General features: G+C 45.2%; 1 protein-coding gene across 1 annotated transcript in view; it reads right to left on the bottom strand.

Moving 5' to 3' along the window:
- LOC118363170 (nck-associated protein 5-like) overlaps positions 1–24,790 on the bottom strand; it is a 173,191-nt gene that overhangs the window by 75,035 nt on the left and 73,366 nt on the right. The window contains 2 exon segments of the mRNA XM_052488619.1: positions 5,850–5,983; positions 24,044–24,107. Coding sequence (XP_052344579.1) covers positions 5,850–5,983; positions 24,044–24,107 — 198 coding nt within the window.

The raw sequence follows: 24,790 nt of genomic DNA, 5'->3' as shown, positions 1-24,790 counted from the left end.
CCTCCGCCTTTGTGCAAGGAGGAGCAGGAGGAGCACTGCCAGAGCCCTGCAAAATGACATTCAGCAGGCCACAAATGTGCATGTGTCTGCTCAGACGGTCAGAAACAGACTCTATGAGGGTGGTATGAGGGCCCGACGTCCACAGGTGGGGGTTGTGCTTACAGCCCAACACCGTGCAGGACGTTTGGCATTTGCCAGAGAACACCAAGATTGGCAGATTCGCCACTGGCACCCTGTGCTCTTCACAGATGAAAGCAGGTTCACACTGAGCACATGTGACAGACGTGACAGAGTCTGGAGACACCGTGGAGAACGTTCTGCTGCCTGCAACATCCTCCAGCATGACCGGTTTGGCGGTGGGTCAGTCATGGTGTGGGGTGGCATTTCTTTGGGGGGCCGCACAGCCTCCATGTGCTCGCCAAAGGTAGCCTGACTGCCATTAGGTACCGAGATGAGATCCTCAGACCCCTTGTGAGACCAGATGCTGGTGCGGTTGGCCCTGGGTTCCTCCTAATGCAAGACAATGCTGGATCTCATGTGGCTGGAGTGTGTCAGCAGCTCCTGCAAGAGGAAGGCATTGATGCTATGGACTGGCCCGCCCGTTCCCCAGACCTGAATCCAATTGAGCACATCTGGGACATCATGTCTCGCTCTATCCACCAATGCCACGTTGCACCACAGACTGTCCAGGAGTTGGCGAATGCTTTAGTCCAGGTCTGGGAGGAGATCCCTCAGAAGAGCATCCGCCACCTCATCAGGAGCATGCCCAGGCGTTGTAGGGAGGTCATACAGGCACATGGAGGCCACACACACTACTGAGCCTCATTTTGACTTGTTTTAAGGACATTACATCAAAGTTGGATCAGCCTGTAGTGTGGTTTTCCACTTTCATTTTGAGTGTGACTCCAAATCCAGACCTCCATGGGTTGATACATTTGATTTCCATTGATCATTTTTGTGTGATTTTGTTGTCAGCACATTCAACTATGTAAAGAAAAAAGTATTTAATAAGAATATTTCATTCATTCAGATCTAGGATGTGTTATTTTAGTGTTCCCTTTATTTTTTTGAGCAGTGTATTATTGATAACAGAATGAATAGCAGAATAATAACTGCAGATGAAATAATGCTGTAATTGAAAATTGTACACCCAACGCCCCTTTAAGAGCTAGCATTGAATCACCAAAATATGTTGTTGCCTTCCTACACTATTCAAACCCCATAATCGAATAACAGTTTACAAGGCTCTCAGCCTTTATACAACATATTGCAAAAAAAAATCTCAGAACATCGTGTCAGTACAAAACTCCAAACAAATGTTGTAATGTCTGTGCATCGCTAATCAATATCCAAAAACAGCACGTTTTCTTTCTGCGAACCTACACGTCATCATCTTCTCTCTTTGTGAGGGGATATGTCAGAGGAAACGGTGTTGCAGTAGTCTAGTGTGTGGTGCCGGAATAATGAGAAGCGAACCTGGGGAGCTTTGTGTTCACACTGCCCTAAAAAAATGGAAACGGCTAGTGGAATTCAAGAGAACAAAACTCAGACCACCTCTCGAGATGGTCTCAGTTCGGGTTTGCTTCAGGGGCACTTTTGAGGGGTCTGATTTCCTTTGGAGTGTTCACACTGCACAAAAACAAATCTGAAAAAATGGTCTCAAAGAGGCCAATTGTGAAAACACCCTAAGAGATTAGATGTCAACCTCCATAATTCCTGGATATTATCTATGAGTACACATTCATGGGATGAGGCTATCCTCTTCTGATGAGAAATGAATGGTAGGCTATGTCTGCATCCCAAATTGCACCATATTCCCTATATAGTTCACTACTTTCAAAGCAGGGACCATAGGGCTCTCGTCAAAAGTCGTGCATTATGTAGGGAATAGGGTGCCATTTGGGACGTAGGAAATGTGTTGCCTAGATGTATGCAGGGCACGTAGGTCCTGCATCCCAAATTGCACCATATTCCCTATATAGTTCACTACTTTCAAAGCAGGGACCATAGGGCTCTCGTCAAAAGTCGTGCATTATGTAGGGAATAGGGTGCCATTTGGGACGTAGGATATGTGTTGCCTAGATGTATGCAGGACACATAGGTTCTATCCTTGACAACCAAAGAAACAGGTACAATTGAAGGTTATTTCACTGGAGAATCAGATTTTAGTGGGATTGCAAGTAATAATTCAGAAAACAATATAGTAATGAAATGCCCTTTTTGGATGGCACAAAATGCTCAATCATCCTGAACTAAGCACTACACACAGTGTGTGTGTGTGTGTGTGTGTGTGTGTGTGTGTGTGTGTGTGTGTGTGTGTGTGTGTGTGTGTGTGTGTGTGTGTGTGTGTGTGTGTGTGTGTCAGTGACTTACGAGTGCAGAGCTGGCATTATCAAGTGGGTCAAAGGTTCAGGCTGAAGACAGTGTGAGCAGTCTGCTGACTGACTGGTTTACTGGCTGGTAAGCTCATAATTAAAGTGACCACACAGATGTCCCATCTGCCACTACGACCACCGCCACACATTACTGGCTCTCATGTAAACATGATAATCCAATGAGAGGCCGGGTACACATGCAAAACACACACACACACACACAAACACACACACGTACGCAATAAACACACAAGCACACACACACACGTACGCAATAAACACACACACACACACACACACACACACACACACACACACACACACACACACACACACACACACACACACACACACACACACACACACAAGCACACACACACACACACCGACGCAGCCAGACACTCCAACATACAAAAACAAACATTATGTATTCAACAAGACACTGAGTCTCTCTAAACCCATTTATCTCCTCTATGTCCTGTCACTGCAGGGAAACCTCCTTTAATAGGCACCGAAAGGTACAGAAACAAGAGCAATACAATGACAAAGAAACACATTTCTAGCAATGCCTGTTGAAATTACTGCCATCCACCACCACTGACAATGAGCAATACAGGGAGAATTATACCAGTTGAGTAATGCCAAGCACTTCATCTCCTATAGTGTTCAGTGTGGTGGGAAAGTGTCTTTTCGCTGAGCATTATAAGGACATAATGGAGTCCCCGTCTACATTGTTCTTCCACAGTCAAGGGGCCGAGGAGGCACGCAGTCATCCACAGGAGTCACAGCCAATAAGAACAATCCGTCTGGAGAGAGGCAACCGCCTGGCGACGGAAGCATCTGTCACAAAGGGACTAGAGCAGGACCCAATCACAGATAAGCCTAATATATTTTCCCCCTACACACATACATGCACACCCAGTCTAGCCTGCCTCGCTTATTCGGGCTCTGGGACATCGGGCGTCGTTATGCTAACGCTATCAGCTGATTCATTGGTCCACGCCAGCGATAGCCCAGAATATAAACAGATCTGAGATCAGCCTAGACTCTGGATGATGTGACAGAACACATAATAATAAGGCTATGGCTGGTTGAGTCAGACACTGATTGGGGATCAGACTGATGGCAGCCATAACTGAGGCAGTCAGGGAAGGGCGATATGAATAGGGACAAAGACTGGCGACAGGCAGTTATGTAAACAAAATACGATGTCTCCGCCGCTCACTGACTTTTATTAGATCTCTGTGTTGAATGATCTGTGCCCGATTCCTCAGGCATGATTCCATATGGGGGGGGCAGCTAGCTACTATACAGACACACAATAGCAAGTCTGAGCTGACTGTGTTGTCTGTGCTGACTGCAAAATCTAATCCATACTGAACACCCACATATGGATAAAGTAATTCCGCGGCAGAATGAATATGTTGATGGATACGCATATAGATAGTGGTGACATGATGCCACAGCCAAGACTGAGCATGATACGGAGTTGTGGGACATGGGTATGTTGAGCTTGTGGGCTGGAATGACAATGTCCCATGATGATTGTTTAACACCTTCTAGTCCATTATGTTTGACACCATATAGAATGATTGGGTTCTAAGTTAATGAACGTTTAATTGATGTGCATTGCAGTGTGTTAGCCATCAAGGCTGCTGTGAATGCGGTTGAGTGAAGCGGGTGAGTTGCCACAATTGCCACTACACTGTAACACATCTGACATTCCTTGGAGGCATGGGTTCGAATCCCACTTCTGACATCATTGTTGTCGATTTTTTAGGGGATGCTAGAACTCCAGACGCCTTGACCAAGGGCAGCGACAGGAACCACTAGCCCACAAACACCCTTTGGAGAACAGTTTGCGGTCTTAAGAACATCAGATTTCTTACAATAGTCATTTATTTTCATTGATTTATTTTTTTACCTTTATTTAACTCGGCAAGTCAGTTAAGAAAAAAGTCTTATTTTCAATGACAGCCTAGGAACGGTGGGTTAATTAACTGCCTTGTTCAGGGGCAGAATGACAGATTTTTAACTTGTCAGCTCGGGGATTCGATTTTGCAACCTTTCGGTTACTAGTCCAACGCACTAACCACTAGGCTACCTGCAAAACTTAGAGAAGAAACACTAATACCATAACTGGACTTGTACCACAGCTGGACTAACCCCATAGTTAAACACTAGATGACAACAATGACCCACCACGTTTAGAGGTCATTCTGCGCAACTAACTCCAGACAACTAATTTCAGTTACAAAGTCAGACTATTTTAATATGACAGATTTTCCTCACCCAATTTAAAATGGGAAGATAAGCGCTCATTCTAAAAATCCACGGGTTATTCTCGTAAGGCAGTGCATTGAATGACTATCTCCTAATTATGACATCAGTTCCGAGCTGAGTGGTGCTGAGTAGTGAATTCTTTCACATACTGTCACACCTCAATGAGTCTGTAGCAGGAAGGAAATGACCATATAGTAAAAAGGGGAAATGGAGTCTCGAAGCAGTAGTCATTCTTCACGGTCAGAGAACTGACAAAGACTTCATTCTTACTTCATTTTAAATGCTGGAGAGATAAAAGAAAAAATGTGTCTTTCAATACAGTCACGGTTGACTGATGAAGTAATACACCAAGAGATAGGTCTATATTCTCCAATGAAGTGGAGAAAGGTACGAGGAGAGATGGACTGCAATAAAAATTTCTCGGCACAAAAGATTTAAAACAGAGATGGCTAATGAACCAAAGACAGTGTAATTTTGGGGGGGTGTAAATTAAAATTGGCTCCTAGTTTGAAACCTGTGGCAAAGTCTGTTGCATTAAAGTCTTTGGCATTACGTCAATGGGTACAGTAGTGCAATCTGATGGTAGCATGCACAGAATGTATCTAGGCCTACAGTATATAGGGTGTGTCTGACCTGTGTCATGCTACTGTGGTATAGTAAGCTGGTGGAGCCTACTGGTCTGTTGTCGTGTGTGTGTGTGTGTGTGTGTGTGTGTGTGTGTGTGTGTGTGTGTGTGTGTGTGTGTGTGTGTGTGTGTGTGTGTGTGTGTGTGTGTGTGTGTGTGTGTGTGTGTGTGTGTGTGTGTGTGTGTGTGTGTGTGTGTGTGTGCGTGTGCGTGTGCGTGTGCGTGTGCGTGTGCGTGTGTGTGTGGACCAGAAGTCCCCACAAGAACAGTAAATTGAAAAATCCCCACCAGGTCAAATGCTATTTCTAGGGGGTTTAGGGTTAATGTTAGAATAGTGTTGGGGTTAGAATTAGGTTTTGGGTTAGGGTTAGGTACTAGGGTTTGGTTTAGGGTTATGGTTAGGTTTTTGGGTTAAGGTTAAGGTAAGGGTACAGGTTAGGGTTAAGGTTAGGTTTAGGGGTTAGGGAAAATTGGATTTTGAATGGGACTGATTTGCATGGCCCCACAAGGTTAGCTGCGTAAGACTGTTTGTGTGCGCGTATGCGTGCATAGGGGCTGCGTGTTACCTGGAGAAGTGTTGCTGTAGTGAAACCATCTGTGCTCGGCCCAGCTCCGACTCGTCCGTCACCGCCCGAAGCTGCTTCTCACTGTCTAATCGCAGGCGTCGTTCTTCCTCTAGCACATGAATCAGCTTTTGTCGCTGTGGGGGAAAGGACAGAGTCAGGTTAGCTGCTGGTTTTAATATGTGTTGTTACCAGCCAACAAAGGTAGAGAGATAGAAAAGCCACCAGCAACATAGACTAAAGTCTGAGTATGAGTATCTACATGTCACAAATATATTTATCATAATATCCATTTCATAATATCTATGTCATAACATTTATGTCACAACATCTATTTCAGCAGTGCATTTGTAATTTTACAGTTCAGGAGAACCACACCATGTAACTAGAGCTCTAACTAGAGCTCCTAAAGCCATCCCAGTTGCCATGGCACATAATGGATACCCAGTGTAATGAAGCACCCTTAACTGTAATAAAACAAAGATGTTGATTCAAATGTACAATTGTAAGGCAACCAGCAATCATGTTGCAGCTGTGGTAATAAGTTACATCTTGAACCCTGATGTCCCTAACGCTGATACACAATCGATGTCTCAGTTGTATCAAGGCTTAAAAATCCTTCTTTAACCTGTCTCCTCTCCTTCACCTACACCTACTGAAGTGGATTTAACATCAATAAGGGATCATAGCTTTCAACTGGATTCTCCTGGGCAGTCTATGTCACGGAAAGAGCAGGTGTGCTTCATGTTTTGTACACTCGCTGAAACCCTGCTGCCAGAATCACGGGAGGAAAACAACTGCACTAATGCTGGATTTGTCTTTCCTAAACATGGTTTTCAAAGACTCCACTGCAGGCTCACTGCTGAAAGATGATCAACTTTCGCTATAGAGTCTCGGAAAGTAGAACATCCATTTCCTTTTCTATGATCCTAATTGGAACATGTCCTGAAGCCTCAGAAGTTGCTCCTCCAGAGAGAAAAAAACAGTCCTCGGTTCAGATTCTACACGTCAGATTCTACACTACAAAGGCCATGCGGCCTGGCCTGCCGTCCTGTCTGGCCATCTCAAGGAAGAGGTTTCAAGTCAAAGATAAAGTTGGGGTTCTGTGCTAAAGTTGTGTGGGGCCAAACACTGCCTGCTTTACATCTAAACGTCCACAAGCTGGTTGAGTTTGGGGTTGCCAAATGGCCAAATGAGTTACAGGAAGTGACAGATGTAACTATTGATCACTGCATGCTGGGTAAGCCTCTTAGCTGTACAGTAGGTTTAACCACTCAACCATCTCCCTCTGTCGAGGGTGTAATACGCTTCTTGCCAAAAAATAAGGTTGTTATCTTTTGGCGAAGGAGAGGCCTTGACACTGTGTTGAAAACAATGACGGTACCAAGTGAAAGGAACACTGCCACCACCTCGCTCTCCAACTAATGTGCATGAATCGATGAGGAAACTGTGAAGAGGTGAAGAGGAAATTGGACATATCCTCCTCATGTCCGCCAAGAGTTGCTGAATTTCCTCTTCACTTGAACATAAAGTACAATATTAGGGGCTGTGATCATAGCAAAGGAAAATCGTGCCTGGAATATTGCAGATACTGATAACCGTTCTTTATAGCATGTTTCATGGACATTCCGTGATGTATCTCATTCACAGTGAAGGTTATAGGGGATGCCTCGAGAGGAAGGAAAGAAAAGGGGATACCTAGTCAGATGCACAGCTGAATGCATTCAACCAAAATGTGTCTTCCGCATTTAACCCAACCCCTCTGACTCAGAGAGGTGCGGGGGGCAGCCTTAAAATTGACATCATCGGCGCCTTGAGCTTTTGTTGTTGGGGGTTAACTGCCTTGCTCAAGGGCAGAATGGTAGATTTCTTTCCACCTTGTTGGCTCAGGGATTCTAACCAGCAACTTTTCGGTTACTGGTCCAAACGCTACACAGCAAATAGCCACCAAGGCCATGGGGAGCTGACAATGGCTGTCTTACAATAGAGGGTGAAATGCACATTTCATCATGTGTGTCATTCACAGTGAATATTGTAGTGGATGCTTCAAAATAGACTACAAGCCCATGGGAAGTTGACTGAATATATGGACGTCTCACTGTACGGACGTCTCACTGTACGGACGTCTCACTGTACGGACGTCTCACTGTACGGACGTCTCACTGTACGGACGTCTCACTGTACGGACGTCTCACTGTACGGACGTCTCACTATGCGGACGTCTCACTATGCGGACGTCTCACTGTACGGACGTCTCACTATACGGACGTCTCACTATACGGACGTCTCACTGTGCGGACGTCTCACTGTACGGACGTTTCACTGTGCGGACGTCTCACTGTACGGACGTCTCACTGTACGGACGTTTCACTGTACGGACGTCTCACTGTACGGACGTCTCACTGTACGGACGTCTCACTGTACGGACATCTCACTATGCGGACGTCTCACTGTATGGACTTCTCACTGTGCGGACGTCTCACTATACGGACGTCTCACTGTACGGACGTCTCACTATGCGGACGTCTCACTATGCGGACGTCTCACTATGCGGACGTCTCACTATGCGGACGTCTCACTGTACGGACGTCTCACTGTACGGACGTCTCACTATGCGGACGTCTCACTATGCGGACGTCTCACTATGCGGACGTCTCACTATGCGGACGTCTCACTGTACGGACGTCTCACTATACGGACGTCTCACTATGCGGACGTCTCACTGTATGGACTTCTCACTGTGCGGACGTCTCACTATACGGACGTCTCACTGTACGGACGTCTCACTATGCGGACGTCTCACTATGCGGACGTCTCACTGTACGGACGTCTCACTATACGGACGTCTCACTATACGGACGTCTCACTGTGCGGACGTCTCACTGTGCGGACGTCTCACTATGCGGACGTCTCACTATACTGACGTCTCACTATGCGGACGTCTCACTGTGCGGACGTTTCACTGTGCGGACGTCTCACTGTACGGACGTCTCACTGTACGGACGTCTCACTGTGCGGACGTCTCACTGTACGGACTTCTCACTGTACGGACGTCTCACTGTACGGACGTCTCACTGTACGGACATCTCACTATGCGGACGTCTCACTGTACGGACTTCTCACTGTGCGGATGTCTCACTATGCGGACTTCTCACTGTGCGGACGTCTCACTATACGGACGTCTCACTATACGGGCGTCTCACTATGCGGACTTCTCACTGTACGGACGTCTCACTGTACGGATGTCTCACTATACGGACGTCTCACTATGCGGACGTCTCACTGTACGGACGTCTCACTGTACGGATGTCTCACTATACGGACGTCTCACTATGCAGACGTCTCACTGTACGGACGTCTCACTATGCGGACGTCTCACTATGCGGACGTCTCACTGTACGGACGTCTCACTATACGGACGTCTCACTATGCGGACGTCTCACTGTATGGACTTCTCACTGTGCGGACGTCTCACTATACGGACGTCTCACTGTACGGACGTCTCACTATGCGGACGTCTCACTATGCGGACGTCTCACTGTACGGACGTCTCACTATACGGACGTCTCACTATACGGACGTCTCACTGTGCGGACGTCTCACTGTGCGGACGTCTCACTGTGCGGACGTCTCACTATGCGGACGTCTCACTATGCGGACGTCTCACTATACTGACGTCTCACTATGCGGACGTCTCACTATGCGGACGTCTCACTGTACGGACGTTTCACTGTGCGGACGTCTCACTGTACGGACGTCTCACTGTACGGACGTCTCACTGTACGGACGTCTCACTGTACGGACGTCTCACTGTACGGACGTTTCACTGTACGGACGTCTCACTGTACGGACGTCTCACTGTACGGACGTCTCACTATGCGGACGTCTCACTGTACGGACTTCTCACTGTGCGGATGTCTCACTATGCGGACTTCTCACTGTGCGGACGTCTCACTATGCGGACGTCTCACTATACGGACGTCTCACTATACGGGCGTCTCACTATGCGGACTTCTCACTGTACGGACGTCTCACTGTACGGATGTCTCACTATACGGACGTCTCACTATGCGGACTTCTCACTGTACGGACGTCTCACTGTACGGATGTCTCACTATACGGACGTCTCACTATGCAGACGTCTCACTGTACGGACGTCTCACTGTGCGGACGTCTCACTATGCGGACGTCTCACTGTACGGACGTCTCACTGTACGGACGTCTCACTATGCGGACGTCTCACTATGCGGACGTCTCACTGTACGGACGTCTCACTATGCGGACGTCTCACTATGCGGACGTCTCATTATGCGGACATCTTATAAAAGCATGCCTCCCATCTCCTGACGTCCTTCTGTTCTCTGTACTGTTGTCCTGAACAAGGTCCGTTAGTGACTGCATCTGAACAGAAAGACTAAAAGGTGCTTAATAATAAAAACATTGGTCGGCCATTAAATTGAAAGTGCTGAGTCACTGTAATTGAGTGAATAACCTTGTCCAATATCAACTAGTTCAACACTCCATGAGGAATAGAGCCTTCGAGCAAACAAAGTATGGCCTTTCCTTCACCTCTGTTAAAAAAATATACAGGTATAAAATATTTACCTTTCGTGGCTATCACACATAAAACATGAGTTCATTTGAAAAAGTAATAATGAACAAACCTCTTTAATCGTCATCATTGTGTTATTTCTGAAATATGCAACACTACCAAGATCTTCTTCATTAGGTTGTCCGTTGCATGGTAACCAAGATGGACAATTTCACAAGACAAGTACTGCAGGGCCATCTAGTGGCTATTGAACAACACACTAGCTCAAGCAGCATACAGGAGAGGAACCAAGGAGCTTACCGTAGCACAAACCAGGGCCCTTACCGCATGAATGACACATTTCAAACCTCCATATATACTATGTAGGCCTTAATATAACAACTCTTTATTACTCTCAAATCAAACTACCTATATAACTGTATATCAAATCAACCCCTATACCCTACCCCTAGACACTACTAATGGTTAGTGTGAATATCAAATCAACCCCTTTACCCTACCCCTAGACACTACTAATGGTTAGAGTGAATATCAAATCAACCCCTTTACCCTACCCCCAGACACTACTAATGGTTAGTGTGAATATCAAATCAACCCCTTTACCCTACCCCCAGACACTACTAATGGTTAGAGTGAATATCAAATCAACCCCTATACCCTACCCCTAGACGCTACTAATGGTTAGTGTGAATATCAAATAAACCCCTATACCCTACCCCTAGACACTACTAATGGTTAGTGTGAATACCAAATCAACCCCTATACCCTACCCCTAGACACTACTAATAGTTAGTGCGAATACCAAATCAACCCCTATACCCTACCCCTAGACACTACTAATGGTTAGTGTGAATACCAAATAAACCCCTATACCCTACAGCTAGACACTACTAATGGTTAGTGTGAATACCAAATAAACCCCTATACCCTACAGCTAGACACTACTAATGGTTAGTGTGAATACCAAATAAACCCCTATACCCTCCACATAGTCACTATTACCCTACTCCTTGACACTACATTTGAAACTCGACTTCTTCAAAGAGTATCTTAAATAATCCCACAGCACCCCTCCTCGTACCACTTCCTTCCCCAAGGGTGCCTAAGACTCGCACCCCCCCACTAGCACTGACTTTGCTAATAGCTGCTTTATTGAGTAAAGATGTACTTACTATGACTGAGATATATGGTTGTCTTAAGATACATGTAAGTTGCTCTGGATAAGAGTGTCCTCTAAACGACCACGATGAACAAAATGTCATCTCTAAAAGAGAAAGACAAAGTAACACTGAATGGAAAAAGTGTCCCACGCTACTGCAACACCACAACCAGGGCCATTTCCAGACAACAAAAAATATATAAATGAAATACAAAACAATGACAAAACCGTTTTTTCCCAAAGGGGGGGAAACCTCTTGGCTCCTTCAGTTGTGAGCCCAGTGTGTTCGAGTTGAAGCCGTCCAATAAATAACCATGTTTTACTCTAACTCTGTGACTTGGCCCAAATTCTTCCCAACAACGGTTTTAATTCGCTGAAGCAGTTGAGCAGACCACATTAAACCCTATTCACAACTGAAACCACCCCCAGTTCTTCAACAAGACTGTCAACCCAGGGCTACTATGTGGCGCACCAGGGAGCCTCTCCATCACACATAATGGCTGCCGTAAATAACACGCTGCTACAGGAACATAAACCCACAGTCGCAGGGCTGGTGCCAAGTTAGAGCTGGACCTAGCTGCAACCGGGACCAAACCCAAAACGAGTTCCAATACCACGACTAGTTCGACCCGGAGTTGAACAACTGAACATGAGTTGAAGTAATCGTTTTTGAAAGTTTTGTGACCTTTTTGGAAACTAGACCTTTTCTCTTTCAAAAGGGATGCATTTTCTATCATAAAATGAGCCAACTCTAACATAAACAGTTTTAAACACAGTTCAAATCAGAAAATGAAAGGTAAATTGTACTGGATTACTTTACATCAAAAATGTTTCGACCAATTGTTCAAACACCCACACTAATTGCCTAAAGATGTTTACTGTATGTGAATATCACCTCCATATACAAAGGTCAAATTTGCCTCAAACACAACTGCAAATGACCCTGTTCAGTGATTTGTCCTGCGTTCCTACAATTGTCCATTGGCCGTGCCTTTTGTTAACCACATCTACTTAAAAACACCCCAGGCACAACAACCATGCGATTAAAAAATATATAATATCTCAACCCCAAATGGCACCCAATTCCCTACATACTACTCGATAATCTCCCTAAGGGCCGTGGTCAAAAGTAGTGCACTTACATAGGGAATAGGGTGCCATTTGGAACGGGTGCCCCTACGTCTTCATACTAAGCCTTGCCAAGAACTTCAATAACAACACACGTGTAACAGCATACCTTACATTAAAAGCGGTCTTCTGCTTTTGCTCAATGTATAATTTCTGCCATTTAACAAGGCCCAGAACCGTTAAACCCAACTTTAACATATCTTTACGTTGCCAGAAAATCCGAGCGAGACGTTACAGTATTTCACAGCTGAAGTATTTGCTGTCCACAGACTTTATATGCGTTTGGCAATTGGCCTTGCCCAGTGATAGCAAGCCTGATAATGGAAAGCATACTCTTAACGAGCTAAAAACCAACCACTGACATTTAGCTGCAGCTAGACTAGACTACATTCGGCCTTTTCAAACGGAGGATCAACTCGATGTGAGAAAAACTGATCAGGCAATCAGTAGAAAAGCTGGCATAAGCATTCTTTCTAAAGCGACATTTACCCTGACGTCTCGAGTGACTAAAAAAGGAGATACCTCTGATTATGATTAGCTTGCACGGTAGTAGACTGTCTTCACTGATGTTCTCCCCTCTCTGTCCTGTAGATGGCCTTCTCTTCCTAAGAGAACTGTCAAAGCCCATATTCACAAAGTGTCTCAAGAGTAAGGAGTGCTGGTCTAGGAGCAAGTCCTACTTGTCCATATAATCTTATCGATTGTGATCTAAAAGGAAAAACTGATCCTAGAACAATTATAGTACTGTTCTACTAATACTCAGTCATATAATCTGCCAGATGAGATGCTTCATGATTCTGCTGACTCATCAAAGTTTAGCGAGTGGCTCTGCCTAGGGATTGTAGCTGGGTATTCAGGATTAACATTGAACTCAATGGGATTATCATGCTATTACCTGGGAAGGTCACGGTGGGGAAATAAGCAAGGCTAGTGATTTCATCCAAATATTACTACAGAATTGTTCAGTGAAAAGTGAAACATTGGACTGCCTAGTCAGTTGCACAACTGAATGCGATTCAACCGAAATGTGTCTTCTGCATTTAACCCAACCCCTGTGAAACAAGGCATGGGATTTGGAGCTGGGTGTACGCATACAATCTATCATTAGGGAAATATATACATATTGTATAAACATAGAATCATAACTTCAAAGCATGTCTCTGTCATATTATACAGCATATGCAACTGGGCTTGATTGCTCCATGTTAAAGTAACTAGACACAGTCCTAGCATGGCTGTGTAATTCTACAGCATTGTGTTGTCATTTATTCATAAGGGACAGACAGACAGGGTTCTCAGTAGTGAATTACTAGACCTTCCGTAACCCCCTGTTACCCCTCCATGATCCGGAGGAGATTTTAAATTCATTAGAGACGACTGCGTCTCTCAAGGCCACATTGTGCACCAGCTGCAGTCTGTGCAATGCCACATTGTGCACAAGATGCAGTCTGTGCAATGTTATCTGTGAATGTGTGTGTGTGTGTGTGTGTGTGTGTGTGTGTGTGTGTGTGTGTGTGTGTGTGTGTGTGTGTGTGTGTGTGTGTGTGTGTGTGTGTGTGTGTGTGTGTGTGTGTGTGTGTGTGTGTGTGTCCCTCTCTCACTCAATAATCTCTTCATTACACAGTGCACCTCAGTTTGAGGCTGGGAGGCTCTCGCTGAATCAAAGGTCTGGAGGATATCTCCTTGGCCCAGTACTGCAACACGAACATCAGGGACACAAAACACTGTGCAGTTTCCCCCTCATTCATCAATAATACATGCAGTTTACTGTCTGCCTGCCTGTCTGCCTGCCAGGCTGGCAGTATATTGACCAGCCTGGATTCTGCTAGAAGAAGCGTAACAAGGGGATTTGTCTGACTGGCAAACTGTAGGCTAAACAATGTGTGTTCACCACAATGCAGAATACAGGTGCTTACCTTCTATTATGACAACAACAACAACAACAAAATGCTTTAAAAAGTAGCATGTCGTGTAGCATTTTTGCCTGAAGTGCCTTTACTCTCTTAGCCCAATTGCATTGAAATAATACATTTTCTAAATAATAATTTAATTTCTGGCAGGTTCTTAGTAGTAGCTCTGCCCTTGGAACATTGAGCAGGTAACAATTACCATAATATCCAGAATTTAAATTGCAGTATAAAATATGATTATATTCTTGAACATGGCCATTTGCGAAAAGAATACTTATCTTTGAAATACAGAGGATGGCGTAAACCAAACCTCATGCTATTCCCTAGAAATCACTGCCCTACAGATCCCTGGGGAGTCCATAAATTCAATTATCATGCAGGGCCAACCATTACATTAGAGCCTGGCAATTGCTCTCATGCAGGCAGCAACTGCAGATGTACAGCATACACACACCCCGGGATATGGTAAACCGTATGAGTGGCCCATTTATCATTGCCAAGGGACCCACACCCTGTCCATCCACACACAAAAAGAGAAAGAGATGGAAATAAAAAGAGAGAGGGAGAAAGACAGACACAAAGAGAGACAGGCACACACACACAAACACACACAAACGTAAAACAAACACACACGCACGTACACACAAATACAAACACAGACTCAGAAATCAAAGAAATGTCCCTTTTTCAGGACCCTGTCTTGCAAAGATAATTTGTAAAAATCCAAATAACTTCACAGATCTTCATTGTAAAGGGCTTAAACACTGTTTCCCATGCTTGTTCAATGAACCATAAACAATTAATGAACATGCACCCGTGGAATGGTCATTAAGACACTAACAGCTTACAGACAGACGGTAGGCAATTAAGGTCACAGTTATGAAAACTTAGGACACTAAAGAGGCCTTTCTACTGACTCTGAAAAACAACAAAATAAAGATGCTCAGGCTCCCTGCTCATCTGTGTGAACATGCCTCAGGCCTGCTACAAGGAGGCATGAGGACTGCAGATGTGGCCAGGGAAATAAATTGCAATGTCCGTACTGTGAGACGCCTAAGACAGGGCTACAGGGAGACAGGATGGACAGCTGATTGTCCTCGCAGTGGCAGACCATGTGTAACAACACCTGCACAGGATCGGTACATCCGAACATCACACCGAACATCACCACACAGGTAACAGGATGGCAACAGCAACTGCCCGAGTTACACCAGGAATGCATAATCCCTCCATCAGTGCTCAGACTGTCAGCGAATAGGCTGAGAAAGGCTGGACTGAGGTCTTAAAGGCCTGTTCTAAGGCACCTGCCAGACATCACCGGAAACAACATTGCCTATGGGCACAAACCCACCATCGCTGGACCAGACAGGACTGGCAAAAAGTGCTCGACACTGACGAGTCACGGTTTTGTCTCACCAGGGGTGATGGTTGGATTCACGTTTATCGTTGAAGGAATGAACTTTACACCGAGGCCAGTACTCTGGAGCGGGATCGATTTGGAGGGTCCATCATGGTCTGGGGCGCGGTGTCACAGCATCATCGGACTGAGCTTGTTGTCATTGCAGGCAATCTCAACACTGTGTGTTACAGGAAAGACATCCTCCTCCCTCATGTGGTACCCTTCCTGCAGGCTCATCCTGACATGACCCTGCAGCATGACAATGCCACCAGCCATACTTCTCGCTCTGTGCGTGATTTCCTGCAAAACAGGAATGTCAGTGTTCTGCCATGGCCAGCAAAGAGCCCGGATCTCAATCCCGTTGAGCACGTCTGGGCCTGTTGGATCGGGGAATGGGGCAAGGGCCATTCCCCCCAGAAATGTCCGGGAACTTGCAGGTGCCTTGGTGGAAGAGTGGGGTAACATCTCACAGCAAGAACTGGCAAATCTGGTGCAGTCCATGAGCAAGAGATGCACTGCAGTACTTAATTCAGCTGGTGGCCACACCAGATACTGACTGTTACTTTTGATTTTGACCCCCCCTTTGTTCAGGGACACATTATTCCATTTCTGTTAGTCACGTGTCTATGGAACTTGTTCACTTTATGTCTCAGTTGTTGAATCTTATGTTCATACAAATATTTACAAGTTTGCTGAAAATAAACGCAGTTGACAGTGAGAGGACGCTTCTTTTTTTGCTGAGTTTACACACAGAAACGTAAGCACACACACACACCACCCAACAGCACATGTGCACCGTCCAGAGACTGCTGGCTCTGTAGGCCTGGCTGTGACTGCTCGTCAACCATCTCAATGTGTGAAACCACTATGGGAGAGAGGGATCCCAGTGAAGGTCCCCATAGTGGTTTCACACATTGAGATGGGTGACGAGGGGTGACAGCCATCACTGGGATCCCTCTCTCCCTGCACATGGCTGATAAGCCCCAATCTGTAGAGAAAGCACCTGAGTCCCCAGCGGTCCCCTCGGTCCCCAGTCCCTCACCAATGTCAAAGGTCCTCCAAACAGCTGTCAAAGGTATCTCCATGCTGTCTCCACACAGACCTCAGTCCACCACACAGACGTCAACCATAGAAATACAAGGGAATTATTTCAGAATGAAAATATACTATTATACCAGCACCATTCTAGAATAGGGTTGGTTTGAGTTGGTGAACTGAGCCTCAGAACCAGCTGGCTGATGGGACTCTTCTCTTTTTTCATCTCTTGACATTGTAGAGCTGTGTGATGGAATGTTTTTGGGGTCACTTGTTTTTAGATGGTTGTCAAATTTGATGGCTCTTTTTTCTATTCAAATGAGGAGGGGGTATTGGCCCAATTCTGTTCTACATGCGTTATTTTGAGTTTTTCTTTGCACTTGCAATACAGTCTTGCAAAACTCTGCATGCAGTATTTCGATTGGATGTTTGCCCCATTTGGTAAATTCATTATTAGAGATTGGACCCCATACTTCACTGCCATATAGAGCAATTGGTTCTATAACTGATGTAAAAAATTTGAGCCAGGTTTCTAATTGGAATTTCGATTTTGATGTTCCTTTTAATGGCATAGAATGCTCTTCTTGCTTCGTCTCTCAGCTCATTCACAGCCATGTGAAAGCGACCTGTGTTGCTGATATTTAGTCCTAGATATGTGTCGTTTTTGGTGTGTTCTAATAGAACTGTGTCCAAATATAATTTATATTTGTCATGCTTATTTCCAGACCTTTTTTGGAATATCATTATATTTGTTTTTTTTAGGTTAACGTTCAGAGCCCAGGTCTGATGAAGATGATCTAGGTCAGGGGTGTCAAAGTCAAATGGACGGAGGGCCAAATAAAAAATTTAGCTACAAGCCGAGGGCCGGACTGTTCGAATGTTCATTGAAAATTTTTTAAATGACGCATATAGTCTAGTGAACCTAATTGAACCTACTGAAAACCTAACAAATATATTCCAATATGATCAGATAAATAAAGCAATATTTTCTTATGGCTCTGTCAGTAATCTTTAATTTTCAACAGACACAAAAGACAAATTTCCTTTATATAAAAATCCCCATAACATGAACATTAAATGAAAGAAACCGGTATTCAAGGCACCATCAGTAGCCTATATTTTCTATTTTAGCAAAAGTGGGCTAAATTTACTTCAAAGAAAAAACAATAATAGCAATTTTCTATCATCCACTCAACTGAAATATTTTTAAAATATAATTGGATTGAAATACAATAAAATAAAGTGCAAAAATCTATTAATCAAAAACAACACTTTGTTTAAGGAGAAGTAACATGCAGTGAAAACAAATATTAAACTTTAACTTTTAAACTTGAACTGAGTAAAAACTCTAAATATGTGATTGCACAGTAATGTTCACTTGTTTGAGGTTGAGGGTGATACTTGGTGGTGTCCCATCTTTTCCACAAGTTCATCAATGTTCGGGGTAAGGCTCTGAGCTGAGGAAATCCTCAGAATTGAGTGGAGGTGTTCAGCAGTAAGTCGACTTCTGTGTGATGTTTTGTTCAAGTTCATCAAAGAAAACAGTTGTTCACACAGGTATGTGCTGCCAAACATAGACAACGTTTGAGCAGCCTGGATGCGCAGCTGGGGCATTGTGTCGGGGAGGAAACGGGCGAACTCCGCAGCACCCACTGCCGCATATTTTGCCCTCAGTGCATCATTGCATTGGAGGTCAATCAACTCCATTTGGAGGTTTGGTGGTGAGCTTTCCACGTCAACAGCAAATGGGTTACCGAGCAGTTCCAACCTGCTTTTTTGTGCTTCAAAGTCAGCAAATCGGCGTCGAAAGTCAGCGGCAAGCATACCTATTTTATCAGCCAACTGTGCGCTCGGGAACGCACTGGTAGAGAGCTTCTCTTTCATGGTCTGGCAGCTGGGAAAGTGGCTCAAATTTTCTTTCCGCATCTGCGTCTCCCACAGAGTCAGTTTGGTTTTAAATGCCTTCACTGTACTGTACATATCAGAGATGACACGATCCCGACCCTGCAGCTGCAAGTTCATTGCATTCAGATGACTCGTAATGTCACACAGAAAAGCCATTTCACACAGAAACATTTCGTCTCGGAGTTGTGTTGTGTCTTTCCCTTTGCTGTCCAAGAACAGACAAATCTCCTCACGAAGCTCGAAACATCTTTGAAGCACCTTTCCCTGGCTTAGCCATCGCACCTCTGTGTGATAAGGCAAATCACCATGCTCCGTTTCTAACTCCGTCAGAAATGCCTTGAACTGGCGGTGATTCAAACCTTTGGCTCTGATAAAGTTAACTGTGCGCGTGATGATGCTCATTACATGCTCCATTTTCAAGGCTTTACCGCACAACGCTTCCTGGTGTATGATACAATGATAAGCTGTCAGCTCACCTGTCGCGTTTTCCTCTTGCATCTTTTCCCGTATCTTCGCCACCAGTCCGCTCCTGTGTCCACACATCGCAGGTGCTCCGTCGGTTGTCAAACCCACGAGTTTTTCCCAAGGCAGCTCCATCTCATTTACACATCTTGACACCTCTTCATACAAATCATGCCCCGTAGTTGTGCCATGCATAGGACGTAAAGCCAAAAACTCCTCTGTCACGCTTAGGCTGGAGTCCACTCCGCGGATGAAAACTGACAACTGGGCAATGTCAGAAATGTCGGTGCTCTCATCCACAGCCAAGGAATATGCAATGAAATCTTTTCCCTTTTTCACAAGCTGCTCTTTTAGATTGATGGACAACTGGTCTACTCTCTCGGCAATGGTGTTTCTGCTCAGACTCACATTTAAAAAGAGTTGCCTTTTTTCTGGGCAAACGTCACAAACTTTAATCATGCAGTTTTTGATGAAATCCCCTCCGTAAATGGCCGGGCTGATTTAGCGATCTCTTCTGCCAAAATAAAACTGGCCTTGACAGCAGCCTGGCCTTGTGATTTGGCTTTTTTGAACAGAGCCTGTCGAGATTTGAGGCCTCGTTTTAATTCCTCTGCCTTTTGTAGCCTTTGTTCCATGTCCATATTCTTGTTTTTGTCCGCGTGTTTCGTTTCATAATGTCGTCTCAGATTATACTCTTTCAGTACCGCCACACTTTCTCCACACAGAAGACACACAGGTTTTCCAGCTACCTCCGTGAACAAATACTCCGACTCCCACCTTGTTTGAAACCCCGGTTCTCAGTGTCCACCTTCCGTTTTGCCATTTTTGATGGGTATCTGAAAGTTAATTTTACTGTGATGCTGACAACTGCTGTGCCAATAAATATTGAAATGAAGCAGCCTACTGCTCGGTGCGTCACCGTTGCATTGTGGGAAATGTAGTATTGGTGCGTGTAAAAGATCTGCGGGCTGCCGGCTTGCTGCGGTCTGCGGGCCGGTTCTAATAATAAATCAAGATCATCCCAGGGGCCGTAAAAACCTTCTCGCGGGCCGGATGTGGCCCGCGGGCCTTGACTCTGACATATGTGATCTAGGTGCTGCTGTAGCCCCTGTAACCCCTCTTTAGTGGGAGACAGCAGCACCAGGTCATCTGCGTACAGCAGACACTTGATTTCAGTGTTGTGTAGGGTGATACCAGGTGCTGCCGATTCTTCTAATGTTTTTGCCAATTCATTAATGTAGATGTTAAATAGTGTTGGACTTATTGGGCAGCCCTGTTTCACTCCCCGTCCCTGAGGGAAGAAGTCTGTTTGCTTGTTGCCAATTTTAACTGCACATTTGACTGTACATTGATTTAATAAAATCATATGTTTTCCCTCCAATACCACTTTCTATTAGTTTATAAAAAAGACCTTTGTGCCAAATTGAATCAAATGCTTTCTTGAAATCTACAGAACACGAGTAGATTTTGCATTTGTTTTGGTTTATTTGTTTATCAATTAGAGTGTTGAGGGTGTAAATGTGGTCTGTTGTACGATAATTTTTTTGAAATCCAATCTGGCTTCTGCTCAGGACGTTGTGTTTGTCAAGGAAATGATGCCTTTTTGGGTTGGAGAGTGCATAGTTTTTCCAATAAGATTCTGAATTCCAGGGGAAACCCACAGCAGCGACTGGTACTGAATGAGAGGGTTTGACTGGAGAAAGACAGGCCACGCTTGTTGGAGTGACTGGGCCTGTGTTCTGCCTTCTCTGAGCCTAAACATGACCAGTTACCAGAGCTCATCATCAAATACCTTGTGGGGGATCCAGTGTTTTTCTTCCTGACTGAGTTTGAACGGAAGGTGGCTGGGTGGGGCTGGCTGATTAAACACCCTGCAGGGCTTAAGATAATGTTTAAGCAGTACACAGCACGTTCAAGGCCTGGCAGGTATGGCTATACCAACATCTCCTTATAACCAATAAACCAATGAATATAGGTCATGTCTATCATATAGGGACTCTGACAAAGTTGTCATTGCTCTTCAGTATCTTAACCTCAACATTTTTTTATTTTATTTCACCTTTATTTTACCAGGTAGGCCAGTTGAGAACAAGTTGTCATTTACAACTGCGACCTGGCCAAGATAAAGCTAAGCAGTGCGACAAAAACAACAACACAGAGTTACATAAACAAACGTACAGTCAATAACAATTTACACTGGAGTGACAGATGTGCAGATGAGGATGTGCAAGTAGAAATACTGGTGTGCAAGTAGAGCAGAAGAAAAAACATTCTGAGACGCTTGATACACACTTATTGCTTTTTACAAACTGCTGTAGTTTAAGTTCCGACAATAAAGATAGACTCTTAGACTAAGGCCCATGTAGTTGGCAGTTTCCATGGTATTGTGTAACTGTACCCCCCCGCCATTTAAAACACTAGCTAAAGTTAAGGCTTGCATCATAAAGACGACTTCATAATGCATTCTTTCCCTACACAATACAATCATAACACTGTAACCTAACGTGTCCCAGAGGAGGTAGTCTCTCTCTCTCTCTCTCTCTCTCTCTCTCTCTCTCTCTCTCTCTCTGTCTCTCTCTCTCTCTCTCTCTCTCTCTGTCTCTCTCTCTCTCTCTGTCTCTCTCTCTCTCTGTCTCTCTCTCTCTCTGTCTCTCTCTCTGTCTGTCTCTCTCTCTCTCTCTCTCTGTCTCTCTGTCTCTCTCTCTCTGTCTCTCTCTCTCTCTCTCTGTCTCTCTCTCTCTCTCTCTCTCTCTCTGTCTCTCTGTCTCTCTGTCTCTCTGTCTCTCTCTCTCTCTCTCTGTCTCTCTCTCTCTCTGTCTCTCTCTCTCTCTGTCTCTCTCTCTCTCTCTCTCTCTCTCTCTCTCTGCTGTCTCTCTCTCTCTCTCTCTCTCTCTCTCTCTCTCTCTCTCTCTCTCTCTCTCTGTCTCTCTCTCTGTCTCTCTCTCTCTCTCTGTCTCTCTCTCTCTCGCACGCTGAAGGCGGAGAAGAGAGCATAACTAGTTAAAGAGGAGGCATCAGACACTGGAGGCTCAGAGATGCACACTTCAAAGTCTACAGCATTTAATCTGTCGTCCTCTGGAGGCGGTGTGTGTGTGCGTGTGTCTGTCGGTATCTGTATATTATTACGTGTCTGTGTGTGTGAGGAGGTTACTCTTAGGGGCAGAGTGCCTCTCGTTCACCCTGCCATCACATTAACAATTATCTCCCTGATGCAGCCCTCTCTTTTGATTTCTATTAAAGACCCTAAAGAGATGCCTGAGCTCCCAGAGGAGAGGAGCGTCTCCCAGGCATGTGTGTGAGATGGGCTACTCCAGGAGGGATAATCCCAATTTCAAATGGAGCTCAGAGACACACACAAACACCCCACATTCTTCTTTTACCACTCCCTTCCCCTCCTCCTGTCTGGCACAGATAACTCATCCCTCCTTCGCCCCCCTTTCCTCACACACACACACCCGGAGTTGTAATTAGCATGGCATCCACTCTCATGACTCGAAGAAGCAGTACTCAGAGGAAGCCACACACAGCCAGGCAGTAGATATTTCCCTTCGAGCTCTTCACTAAGGTCAGAGGCTGATCAGTCTCTTAGTCTGACTGACTACAGTACGAGGTGCTGACACACAGAGTTTCCCCCAATGAGATAAGAGCTACGTGTGAAACGTTCTTCTCTTGTGCTGCGACTGTATGGAATTGGCGAGAGTGAGCCTCAACGTGACTCTGATTGCGTGGTCACGCATGACCTTGTCGACGCATACAGCGCACACCTCAGGAACCGCAATGCGCAAGTAAATACACTGGGTAGGTCGTTCTCCACAGGCACAAACTAACATCCAAGTGTTTTCCAAAGACTCCATGGTAAAACGTCAATGCCTCAGTGGGTTGCTTCCAGGAAACAATCCTGTTACCATCTATATCAATATATATCTATACGTCATTTAGCAGATACTTTCATCCAGAGCAACTTACTTAGTTACTAACTTAGTAAGTGCATACATTTTCATACTGGTCCGAATCTACAACCCTGGCATTGCAAGCACCATGCTCTACCAACTGAGCCATACAGGACCATCTATACAAAGAAGGCTATGTACAGTATGCAATCATTGTCATGATGCGTATGCTAGCCACTCTATTCAGTATGTAGTGTGTTGTTACGAGCCCAGGCTGTTAGCTCGGTATTCTCAGGAGGACTTCTAGAACGCTCGAGACCACTACGAGAAAGCATTGTAGATATGGATATCCTAGAGTATGTAAATCTGAAGTCTGCTTTAGGGTTGCTGCCGTAGTGCCCTTTTATGAATCTATTTGGGGCTGTAATGAATTTACCGGAGTTCTAAAGTTGTAAACAAAGTCCAAGGCCGTGGTCAGCTGGTATCTGCTCTGTCACACTGTCGGTCCCCTCTCTCCGAGCCCTACCTCACGCCCTCCGCGTCCGCATGTCTGGCGCCCTGGTCTACTTTCCCCTTGTTACATAACCACTGTGTGTGTGTGTGTGTGTGTGTGTGTGTGTGTGTGTGTGTGTGTGTGTGTGTGTGTGTGTGTGTGTGTGTGTGTGTGTGTGTGTGTGTGTGTGTGTGTGTGTGTGTGTGTGTGTGTGTGTGTGTGTGTGTGTGTGTGTGTGTGTGTGTAAGACAGCATCAACAGTACCATTGTTCCTTCGCTTTTGCTTCGTGCGACATCCCTCTGCAGGCGAGCCACGGCCAGCTTCTCCCTGAACAAAAGAAAGAGAGAGAGACAGAGAGAGAGAGAAAGACGGAAAGAAAGAGAACGAGAGGAGTGAAAGAGAGAGAGAGAGAGAGAGAGAGAGAGAGAGAGAGAGAGAGAGAGAGAGAGAGAGAACAAGAGACGAGTGAATAGCTGATTTCATTGGGACACAGTCAGGCAGGTCTGCCACCTCTCTCTGTCAGTGCCCCATGCACTGTGCTCTGCCAAACAACTAGCTAACAGCACTGTGGTTTACCAACACGTCAACAAACATGAAACAGAAAGGGTATAGGGGGCAGCAACTAGACACTACACACTAAACAGAGACACACTAGCCTGCGCCTTGATAAAAACACAAAAAGCACACAAAAAGCACGAAAAGAATTCCACATTGACAACCATAAACATCCACTCAGTCATAGAGATACAGAGTCTAGCGTTCTATTTCTATGAAAACCGTAGAACAGACAAACCCCCCACTCTCACATGAGCTCAATCATTTTGCTAATGAGAGAAAGCGGTGCGTTCATGTACTGGCACTGATAATGATGGCCTCTTTAGAGCTTTTCCCAAGGTATCACGGCCTGACTGACTAACAGCTCTCTCGGCCTGACTGACTAACAGCTCTCTCGGCCAGGCATGCCTTCCATATTAACAACATACCATAACATGTTTGAAAGCTACAGACAT

The sequence above is a fragment of the Oncorhynchus keta genome, chromosome 30 (assembly GCF_023373465.1).
Source record: "Oncorhynchus keta strain PuntledgeMale-10-30-2019 chromosome 30, Oket_V2, whole genome shotgun sequence".
In the NCBI taxonomy this organism is placed as follows: domain Eukaryota; kingdom Metazoa; phylum Chordata; class Actinopteri; order Salmoniformes; family Salmonidae; genus Oncorhynchus; species Oncorhynchus keta.
This window is presented reverse-complemented; position numbering and strand designations above follow the sequence as displayed.